The following is a 12,208-nucleotide window of genomic DNA, read 5'->3' as shown; positions in this document are numbered from 1 at the left end:
AAATTTGATAGAAATATACACATTTGGTGTACTTTATTCCAAATTTAATCTATCTAGATCAAAGCATTTTTTTAATTATTTTTCTCACAAACAGACGTACGGACGATTTCCAAAAATGTATTTTTCGAATTTAGGGAGATCTAAAATGTGGAGATTCATCCAAATCTCGAGTTCGAATATTTTGAGCGATTTGATTGTTTAACCCGGCAGGACGCGCGCGGGGTGTTTTGGCACCCCACGCCTGAAAATATTTTTCTACCTTCCCTCCCCATGAACCGAAGTGGTTGGGTCTATCAGTACCTGTTACCAAGGTCACATTCCACAGATAGTTTAAGTAAACAGCAAATTGGGAACTATTTTTAGACTGTTAGATCGAACTGGGGTGTGCTGACACCCCTTGCGCGCGGTCGTGTTAGAATTTTTCAGTGCAATAGCATGGCTTCCTGCAGTCGTTCAGTTCGGTCTTTTCCTCGTTTGACTTATGATGAAGAAATGGAAAGACTTCGGAAGTTATTAGAAGAGGTTTCCTCAGATGAAGAAACCATTGAAGAAGAAACAGAGGATTCAGATAATGAAGACGTTTTCAGCGAGCACCAGTCTGAATCAGAGGAAGAATGCAGATCTTCAGATGATGAAGTTTCTGAACAAAGTAGCTTTTTTGTCGGAAAAGATAAAACTACAAAGTGCCAGAAAGAACCTTTCAGAAATCAGAAACGCATACCTGTACAAAATATAATCAAAAAACTGCCTGGCAATACGCAATTTTCTCAACATGTTACTTCGCCAATCGATGCTTGGAGACTAATATTTGATGATTCAATAATAGAAATGATTGTGAAATGCACTAATACTTATGTAGAAAGTATTTCTGGTAATTTCAAAAGAGAAAGAGATGCAAAACCTTTAGTAAAAGAAGAATTTTGCGCTTTTTTAGGACTATTATATATAGCTGGATTGCACAAATTTTCTCATGTGAATGTTAGAGACTTATGGGCGACAGATGGCACAGGATTAGATATTTTCCGTAAAACTATGAACTATAAGCGATTTCTTTTTATACTTCGTGTCTTGCGATTTGATGATATCAAAACTCGGAATGACAGACGAAGGATTGATAAATTAGCTCCAGTAAGAAACTTGTTTGAACATTTTATCAGGAACTGTCAGAAGTCATATCATGTAGGTGAATACGTAACATTAGATGAAAAACTAGAGTCTTTTCGAGGCAGATGCTCCTTTCGACAATATATGCCAAAGAAACCAGCAAGATATGGTTTGAAGATATTTGCTTTGGTCGATTCTAGGACATTTTACACGTACAACATGGAAATATATGCAGGTCAGCAGCTAGATGGCCCTTACAAGACAGATAACAGTTCCTGCGAAATAGCTAAACGCTTGCTAGCTCCATTATACAATTCTGGAAGAAATGTCACCACACATAATTGGTATACCAGTTATGAATTAGCCGAATTTTTACAAAAACAAAAAAATTCTATTGTTGGAACAATACGTAAGAATAGAAAAGTTATCCCACCTGAATTTGCCTCGCATAAAAATAGAGAAGAACATACAACTCTCTTCGGGTTTCAAAAGAATATAATGATTCTTTCTTACATGACGAAAAAGAATAATTGTGTAAATCTTCTGTCAACCATGCATGATGATAATCACATTGCCGAAAGTACAGGAGATTTAAAAAACCCGGAGGTAATAACATTCTATAACATGACGAAAGGAGCAATAGATGTTGTCGATGAAATGGGAGGATCTTACTCTGTTGCTAGAATATCTAACCGGTGGCCTATGGTGATATTCTTTTCACTGCTAAACATTACGGGGATAAATTCAAGGATCTTGCTGTTATCGACCAAAACCCCACCTGAAAAATACAGAAACAGGAGGGATTTCTTGAAGGATTTAGCGTTTTCACTTTTAGAACCTCATATGAAATCAAGGCAAAAACAACAAGAGTTTCTGGATGAACCACAAGCAAAAAAGCAAAAATTAAGCTACCGTAGATGCTACTTGAGTCCAAGAGAAAAGGACAAGAAATCAAAAACTACGTGTTTGAAGTGTGAAAAAAATATATGTCGAGAACATTCAGTAATTGAAGCGGTATGTACAAACTGCAAACAATCCAATGTTTCTGATCCATGTACACCCTAATAGGTTTGAAAATTTAATAAATATTACTCTTTTTATTCACAATAATGCGTAAGTTTCGATTATAGTGAAAATTATAAGCAAAAAAGAAAAAAAATCTTTAGAGTCCATATCATTAAAAGTCCCTTCATCAAGAAAAAAAACAAGTTGAGTGTATTTATTATTTTTTTACATGAAATTTTTTTTTTGTTATTCGTTTTTAAAGAAAAAGGGTATAATTACTATAAAATTCATTAATTTATAGAATTCCATTGATTTCTTTCGTTTTATGCCATTTATTATGGTTGGGGTGTGCTGACACCCCATGCGCGTCCTCGTGTTGCGTTTCACAGCGCGCGTCCTGCCGGGTTAACATATTAAAACGTGAATAATCTTGGCGATCTAGTTGGTCGGTTAAGGCGCCTAATTGCCTCTTTATTTGTCCTTACTATAAAGATGAATGTATATTTGTGTATATATTGGCGCTTCAGAGGCTAAAAAGTTTGCCGTAGAGTAGGGATTGCAATACCGGTATACCGGGATACCGAATACCGGTATTTTGAGCCATTCGTACAATTTTGTAATTCCGGTATTCACAAGTTTAAATACCGTTTTTTCGGCATTTAATTGAAAGTTTTTTAATTGTCTCCACTATTTCAGGAATCGCCAAAATAGTATAATAGCATACGTCTTTTTTTTATGTCTCTCTAACGGACAAAATTAATTAGACTGTGAATACAAAGTTGCATCGTACAATCAAGAGAAGTGATAAAATATGTGAATCATTCAAAGAGGCGGGTCAAAACTATCCTATTACAGCTCCGAGCGATACTGCACACGCGCAGGATTCGTAGTCAGATATTCGTATCTGTGAAAACAAGGTTGTAGTTGTGAAGAAAGTACGTAATATTTCGATATTTTTTAAATTCGTGAGTTTGTTATTCACATTGTATTTGCATGTCATACTTTAGGGTTCAAAATATTTTTCAGATTTTATATATATATATATATATATATATATATATATACTCATAAATAACAACTATTAATAATGAATAAGAATAACTTTAAAGAACATAAAATTCAGTTGATAATACTTCGGTCTGTTTTTTTTATATGAGGAAAAGAATATGGCGTTAAAATGTAAAAAATATTCAAGAGTTATTAAAGTGAACAGAGGAAGTATAAACGGACTCCATACACATTTCAAAATGAAACATGATACAAATTTCTTAAAGAGGAAAGAATCTAATTGCGGTGAAGACACAAATTTAAGCACAGTTTCTAAGCCCAAGCCATCAGGGATTTTAGATTATTTTGAAAAAATATTTGGATGAAATTTTAAGTAAAATGACAGCATTAGATGGTTTGCCATTTCGAGTGTTTTGTACTTCTACTGAATTAAGAAAATAACTATCCTCCAGAGGTTATAAAAATCTACCAACATCAATAAACACTATAAGAAGAACTGTTATAAACTACAATAAAGATGTTCGCAATTCTTTGAAACACGAGCTAATACAATGAAAAGTAAATGGTGAAAAATTAAGTCTTACATTTGGTGAAAAGACAAGTGTAAGAAATAGATGCTATTTAAATATAAATATTCATTCAGAAAAAAAAATGGAATATAGGAGTTACACATGTCTCGGGAAGTATGCCAGCCGAAAAATGTGTGGAAGTGCTTAAATCTAAATTAGCGAAACATGGATTATCCCGAAAGAAGACATTGTATCCATAACGACTGATGGAGCAACAGTTATGAAAAAAGTTGGAAAGTTGATTGGTGCAAATCAGCAATTGTGCTATGCTCATGGAATTCAATTATGAGTAATATATGTATTATACCAAAAAAATAAAGAACAGAAGAATCGAAATACTGTGGATGCAGAAACTTCGGATTCCGAAAGAGAGTGAGAATGACAATAATGTAATTGTTGAAGAAGATATTGCTAATGAGGATGAAATATTAACCTATCAAGAATTGTTTCCTATAATTTATAAAGTTTGAAAATTGTTAAGATATTTAAACGTTCCCCTATAAAGAATGACATATTACTAAAATATATACTAACTGAAAATAAAATAGAATATACGTTCATATTAGATTCCAAAACACATTGGAACAGTTTACTACTAATGATGGGAGGGTTTTTGAAACTGAGAAATCCAATCCAAAAAGCAATAATCGACTTAAACCTGTAAATTAATTTTTCAGATAGTGAATTCGACTTAATATCAAGAACTGTATCAGCTCTACTTCCAATAAAACTGACTATTGAGGCATTATGCCGGAGAGATTTTAATTTATTAACAGCTAATGCAACAATAAATTTCATGTTGCAGTCACTGAAAGAACAGCACACATCACTATCTGAAGAATTATATATTACATTGAAAAATCGCTCAGAAGAAAGGCATACTGAAATAGAAAATGTCTTATGGTATTTACATAATTATAATGATTTTAAAAATGAAAATGAAAAAGAAGAAAAGAGACTAACCAATTCAAATCTGATCAAATTTATAGTAAATTTTCTTAAAATGTTTTACCCACAAACTTATTCAGAAGAATTCGGTACAGTTATCGAAGATTATGACGACTTTAATGTCGATAGTGAAATGGCAGAACAGAAATTAGAATTAGCGATAAATAAAAAAGAAAAATCAACAAACCAAAATACAGTACAGAAATCAGCTATATCCAAAACCATCCGACGAGAAATCGATTTATTTGAAGATGAGGGATTTAGAGGTAAATGCTTGGAAAAAGTATATCGCGCATTGCAAATAGTACCACCAACCAGCGTAGATGCCGAAAAAGCGTTTTCGACAGCTGGTCATTTTTGCACAAAATTGCTTTCCAAGTTTAATGGCGATACAATTGTTGAATTATGTTTTGTAAGATCCCATTTCAAAAATTTGTAATAGTACCACAGGCTGAATAGTAATATTTACACTTTTTTGTGATTTAAATAAATAAGATGTTCATTTACTATTTTGTGATTCTTTATATACTGTTATAATTTATAAGTTACAATTTCAACTTATTGCAAATAAAGTTGTTTATTTGCCATAAGTTGATATAACTTTATGTGATATTTTCACTCTCTAACAAAACTGGCAGAAAAAAAACAAAGAAACTCCTGTGTTTTCTTTCTTTTTCTAAAATTCCTACTACCGGTATTCTAAAAAATACCGAATACCGTTATTGAATTTTTGGTCCTATATTGCAATTCCTACCGAAGTGCAATGAAGTTTTTGAATAAAAAACATGAATTTAATTGATTCTACCATAAATTCTATATTCAGTTAAATTCGCGTTTTTCACAAGTATCAAATAAAAAGCAAAATTTTAAAAATATATTCCATATTAATCGTTTAACACTTTGAAAGTCAAAAATCAGGGCGAACAAGCTGGTCACCAAAGACGGCTAGTATGAGCAATAGATCAATACAGAGTTTTTTTTTTTTTCAAATTATCATTCTTCAGTGATAAATATTTACCTGCCGGCATCCTGGCATAGGGGTCGCTTTATCTTCCCCGTGATCTGGGCGTCCTAGGTTCGAGTCCTGGTTCGGGCATGGTTGTTCTTCATCTGTTCTATCCGTGAGATGTGTGAGTGTGCCCACCTGAAAAAAGGGGCTGTGCAAGTGAATGCGATGCGTGAGTAGCTAAAACTTACTCTTGGTCCTAGTTGGCGCGACTAGAAACAAGAGACGCACCCTCGGCTTAAAATTCGTCAGCGAGCTTGTCCATGGCAAGTGCCATTAGAAACAACAACAACAACGAGTATTTAAATTTATCCTCTTTCTAAATTATTTATTCTCTCCATGATAAAGATTTTTACAACGGAGCTGCCTCGTCTAATATGGGATCTCTGGTCACATTGGTAAAGCATCAGGCATTTAGTGAATGGCCCCCGAGCACTGAACCTTGAAAAAAATTACTCGTTCTTGGGTAATCTCATGAGAGTGATTAAATCTTGTTTCTGGTTTGAGTTACTCTAACTATTCTCAATCGGAGAAAAAAATGACCTCGTTTATCTCATTGAAAGATATAGTGAGAAAAAGAACGAATGAAGACAATAAACAGGTTTTTTTTTCCTATCGAAACATAGGATTACAATCGAAACTCTATACAATGAATTTAAAAAATTCCTGTGTAATATAGAAATTTCAATGTATATAAAAATATATTACAAATTTTGCATTGATTTCTTACTAAATGCAAATAAATATACATATTTCATTTTTAGGGTAGAAAGACTTAGAAGAATCAAGCTATCAAATAAATTTATGTATAAAATGTACAAACAAAAAAATTTTTTCAAAATTCTTCATATCATACTGGTTGAAAATTCATAAATTTTTATGGTGTCTTTATTTTTCATTTTAGTATCCTTCATTTCCTTACTTAAAACATTTTCGTTTGTAATGGCTTAGTATGAACTTTTCAAACTTTTTTTTGTAAATATGTATTGATATTATATTTTACTTCTTTTTCATGTTAATTTTGTTGGCAACAGTTCTTCTTAAATATATATATAGAAAATTCTGACTTTGGTTTTTGATGATGTCTCGTTGTGTCATAAGTTTTAAAAATGAAAGTGAATGAATCTCATTTTATTTTGATATGTTAAACACATTTTAAATTGTATCTACAGTAATTATAAAAAAGAAAATCAACACTTTTAAGGGCCATACTCATTGTAAGAAATCTAAAATCAAAATGAATTTTGAACAAGAAATCTCGCTACAAGTTAGGAAATAAATCTATCGTATGAATGATATATGACTCATTGGCAAGTGCCTTTTGCTTTTTCTTAATCTTGTAGACGGATCATCTAAAACACGTTGGAATCATCTAATAGACTAATAATTTTGCGAATTCGAAATGTTTCTGTTGCATTATTTTACCTCACTCATATTGGTGAAACAAATGAATTACTAAAGATGATTAAAGATGATATTTGTTACTTCTTGAGATTTACTGTAATCGTCAACTAACGATTGAATATTTAATGTTAACATGTTGAAGTTTTTGTTCATTCTATTATTGGTCATTGTGAGTATTTTAGTGTTTATTCTGCATTTTATACTGTTCTAAATATATATATATTTAAATATAAAAGATGACTTAGAGAACAAATCAAACAAATACAGAATTAAAAAAAAATACTAAAAGGTTAAAAGAAAAGGAAATCTACAATCGAAAATTTCAAGTTATCATATGAGAACATTATTATTTAAGTCATCATTTGTCTTAATTAATTTTAGTGCAATTTGTCTCAATAAATTAAGTCTCTAGAAAGAGAGCGGGGGGGGGAAGAGATCGATAGAGAAGTCTTGTGCTTGGTTTAAACTGGTTAATGACTTAAATTAATTAAGACAATTTGTAAGAATTCAGAGAATGAATAATTTAGAAATCAAGTTGTAACTTTAGCTGACGATAAATTGCCAAATGTGACAATCTTCTGCACTATTTTCTAATAACCCTAAAAGTGAAAAAAGGCCACCATGGCCTGGTGATAAGGTCTCAGCTTGTGAGCCGTAGGGTTTCAGGTTCGCGACCCGATTCCACTGAAGAACCGTCGTGTAAGGGGGTCTGTTGCACGTTAAATCCGTCATGCCAAACGTCCTCCCGCTGGTGTGGCGTGGAGAGAGGGGTGCCAGTTCAGGAGCCGTCCTCGTCATCTGACCGCGGTTCAAAATGACGAGGTCCGTCCCAAAATAGCCCTAGTGTTGCTTTACAAGGGGACGTTAATATAACTAAACCAAACCAAACTAAAAGTGAAAATTGGATGCCTCAAAAGCATAATCGCCAATTTGTTGCTTACGCATTTTGAGGCTTCAAAAACCTCAAACCAAAACAACATCATGTTCTCACATGATAATAAATATAGAATGATAAAGTATGTACACAACTATTGCAGCAAGAGCAATTACAAAGAAGCAATTTTAACATCTGCCAATAAAGCAAACGATATTTTTTTTCACTTTTATACATTTTTTATTTGAAGTATTACAATACTTCAATAACCTTACACTCATTAAAAAAATAAATAAAGGATATACGGAGGAATAAATATAAAAGTATATTCATTGTCGATGAGTTGAATAATTACAGAGTAACACTGATTAAAGTTTTGTTATCTAGCGTTAATCAACTTCTGGTCTTGCTAGAAAATCTGCTCTTATAAATATCAATGAAACGAATTTTTCTTCTTTTATTTATGTGAAGGAAATCACTGACTCTCTTTATTATAATAGGCATACATAATTTTTGTTTATATATAAGAACTATTTAATAATTAAAAATCCAAGGTTCCTGAAAAAAAATTTCGATATATGAGCCGCTTATTTTGAAAGTGAGGCAAGTGAATTTTTGAAAAAAATGGAGATAATGGCAATTATAGATAAAACTTGCTATGATCTTTTTATGAGTAAAAAATTTATAGTAAAAAAAATTTAGATTCTAGTATTTGGGAGATGGAAGTTTTAACTCTTAACAGTATTGAAAATCTGTTTATTTTGAAAGTGGTGCAAATCCATCTTAGATTGAACATACTTTAGACCGATTATGTTACGACAAAATTTAGCTCCGGTTGCTCTGTGGTGAAGGAAATGTGACCATTTGACACCATGTCTGAAATATAGGGTGTTTCTATTTATTTATTTTTGATATTGAAAATCAGTGGTTGTACAGTATTTTATAAATAATAAAAAGTATATCTTAATTTTGTGTATCGATAATAAGGTTTACTTCCATCACCGATTATTTAGTCCAGTGACAATGAAATAAATAGCATTGATCACAAATTTTTATTGTCTGGACATTCATTTCTACCGAACGATCGTGATTTTGGAGTGGAACTATCCACTCCAAAATCTTATAACTATTCATTATAATTATTAATCCAATAATTATTCAATCCAGAAACCAGTTCCTTGCATATTACCCAGGATTACTATAAAGTAATACAAAATTGTCGGAAACGTAATAAATTTTTAGTACATCAAATTAAACATGGAAATTTATTTTCAACCCAATCTCTGGAAAAAGCGGTTTTAAAAAGAAAGAAAAATACCGATGGAGAAACCGTGAATTGATTAACTATATGCTGGATCAGATTTACAAGGGATGCACCATACAAAATGTTCAACAAAACTTCGATAGAACGAGATTTTGAATTTAAAATTATCGATTTGTCAACTCAACGAGGAAGGTAAATAATTCCAAGTAATTTCAGGAATATAAAATTATCTTTTATGTAAGAAAAAAGGAGATTTATTACATCTGAAAAATACAAGGATATGGTGGATTTATTACCATATATACCTCCCGTTCATCATGAATTTTTTAAAATGTTAAATCTTGAATAGAATTCAGATTGATTATACCTACGTATAAGTTGAAATATATAATTTCATTGAAATTCTTAATAAAATTGAATTGTTTGTTGTTATGTTATATTTTCTACTAGAATATTCTTGGTTTTGTTTCCCTTTTTATCAAATGAATACATATTTATAAAAATTTGAATAGTATTTTGTTTTTATTCTTAAAAAAAGACTGATGCAACTGAAATATTATTTCCTAATTAAACGAATGACTGCAATAATTCTTTAATTTTGAAAGTTAAGTATTTAGTTATAATGGAACTCTTATTTTTTTTAGTCAGCATTGTAAACACTATTGGATTATAAACCTACATTATCTGGTAGCACAAAATACAAAAAAAATATATCTATTAATACTTACCAATATTTTTAAATTTATTGAAACACAAACCTTTAAATATCTCGCAATAGCAAAAAATGGACTTTTTTTAAAAAAAAAGTCTATTTCTTTTATGCCTTTTTGTGATAAAACTTAATGTTGGAGGAACTTATCATGGATATTCGTATTTTACTTACAATTTATAAATCCTACGCCAGGCGTTTTTATAGTGGAATAAAAAAAAGAATAGCATTTTCTAATTAAAAAAAAATTGCAAAAATTTGTATTTAAAGTTTCCAAAAATAAAAATAAGTAAAACTATATCATTTAAAAAAATTGTTAAAAAATAATTCACAATATATTTATAAATGCGTTATACATTAAATTGAAGCCTAAGTTTAAACTTTTATGTTAAAAATCATACAAATAGCAACTAGTTACAAAAAAAAAAAAAAAAAAAAAGAAGCGAAATATTTTAAAAGAAAAATTAACATTCCCACCAATAAAAAAAATCTTTTTCACAAGTTTTTTTTTTTTTTGAAGATGCTATCATATTCCGCTTTTTTTATTTAATTGAAAACTATAAAGCAATAAAGAAATATTTAGTCGTACTAAATCGATTAAAAAAACAGCTAAAATGACAACTGATTAATAATCGGATTTTTAAAATATATTTTCAATTAAGCATTTTTTTTCTGTCTGAGTTTGAAAACTAAGTACAGTTAAAAAAAATTCCCAGATTGCAGAAATCTAGATTTTTTTTTCATATTTTTATTCTTTTACAATCCAGATTTAATCGTTACATAATCATCGTTTTTTCCCCCTACTATTTTTTTTCCTTTTATCGTTTTCTCACAAAATGATGATAAACAGTTTTTTTTTTTTTTTGCTTTTTTAAGAGCATTGCCCGACACTTTAATATAAAAAGCGCGTTAGAATTACCCCCTTAACTATTTTCTTTTCTTTACTATCTAATAAGATGACACCTTCCATTTTGGGAATATTTCCTTATTTTGATTCAAATGGAAGTCCATTGAATACTTATCTATGTATTCGAAGTAATTTTAATATTGAATTATAATCTTTATGAATGGTTTATTTTTTGCTTACAACTATCAAAATTCGATAAAGCGATGCACGTATGGCACTCGGGTAAAACAGTTAAGCGGTTCATGGGCTAGTTGTTGATCATCAAATCGTATTGCAAATATGCGTTTTAAGGATTAATTGTTTTGTTTCAAAGTATATTTTCATTTTCAGCTTTACAAATCGGTAGGCGTTTTTGTGATATTTTAACAGCTTGATGGCAACAAAAAATACTACCTCATTTAATAGAATTACTGAATATTGCATTTCGCGTAAAGCTTTTAACCACTTGTATCATCTATAAAATATGCTTGGTTAAAAAAAGCATATTTCCAAACATAAATGTATTACCTCACTTCCCATCGAATTAGCAAAGGATATCATGTGACCTTTTATTAAAAATCGGTTTCATCCAGTTCAGATATGTAAAGCGCATGCGCTTGGTTCTTTGATATCGAAGTGGCAGAGTATGTGTTGATAAGTAAATCTTTTGCCAAAACTTTTACTGAGTAAGTCAACTTACGAAGAAAAGCAATAAAAAAAATTGAAGCATTGAAAATTTTTTATTGAAAAGAAGTGAATGAGTAGCATAACCATGATACTAAAAGGGATCACGAAGTATCGAGAATGAAAGTTCAAGAACTGGGAATATTTTTCAAGATTTTTTTTTAATTAGTTTAATTGAGCAGGAGGAATTTTACCAATTACGCGAATGTATATTTGTATAAGTATGAAAAATCGAAAGTTTGTAAATTATCCTTTAACAATGAATCTAACTGGAACTTCTATAAATAGAAAGATAAGATTTATTTTTTTACTTTTTTCTCGAAACGCGTTTTCTTCAAATTTCGAAACTCATAGAAACCTATTTTATTCTTTAGAATCGTATAAAATTTTATAAAACAACATTTAAAAATTATGCATCTGTTAAATATATGTTTATTTTTTCTGCTAATAGGATGATTTTTAAAAGCTTTTTATAATCAAAAAATATCATAGATTTTTTTAGATTTTTAAGTTATACGATAAGCATTACTTTTTTTGACATTTTTATTATTTGCTTATTTAAATGAAAATAAGTTCATAAGAAATATTAAATCTATGCTCATATATGTTTCTAATTATAAAGTGATTTGACTCTGATTTTTTCTTTTCTTTTTGAGCGTATTGATTTGTGGGAATGAACGTGAAAACCATCGTATCACAGCACATGTACCAGGTATATTTTAAGACACAAATGCAAAAATAAATATT

The 12,208-nt window shown here is 30.3% G+C and overlaps 1 protein-coding gene across 1 annotated transcript; it reads left to right on the top strand.

The window, feature by feature from the left end:
- Positions 1 to 435: 435 nt before the first annotated feature.
- On the top strand, positions 436 to 2,169 carry LOC129962776 (piggyBac transposable element-derived protein 4-like). The gene has a single exon (XM_056076771.1). It carries the CDS (start codon positions 436 to 438, stop codon positions 2,167 to 2,169), a length of 1,734 nt encoding a protein of 577 aa, XP_055932746.1.
- The last annotated feature ends 10,039 nt before the right edge of the window (positions 2,170 to 12,208 follow it).

The sequence above is a fragment of the Argiope bruennichi genome, chromosome 3 (genome assembly GCF_947563725.1).
Source record: "Argiope bruennichi chromosome 3, qqArgBrue1.1, whole genome shotgun sequence".
In the NCBI taxonomy this organism is placed as follows: Eukaryota; Metazoa; Arthropoda; class Arachnida; order Araneae; family Araneidae; genus Argiope; species Argiope bruennichi.
Note: the sequence above shows the minus strand (reverse complement) of the source record. Positions and strands in the feature narration are given on the sequence as shown.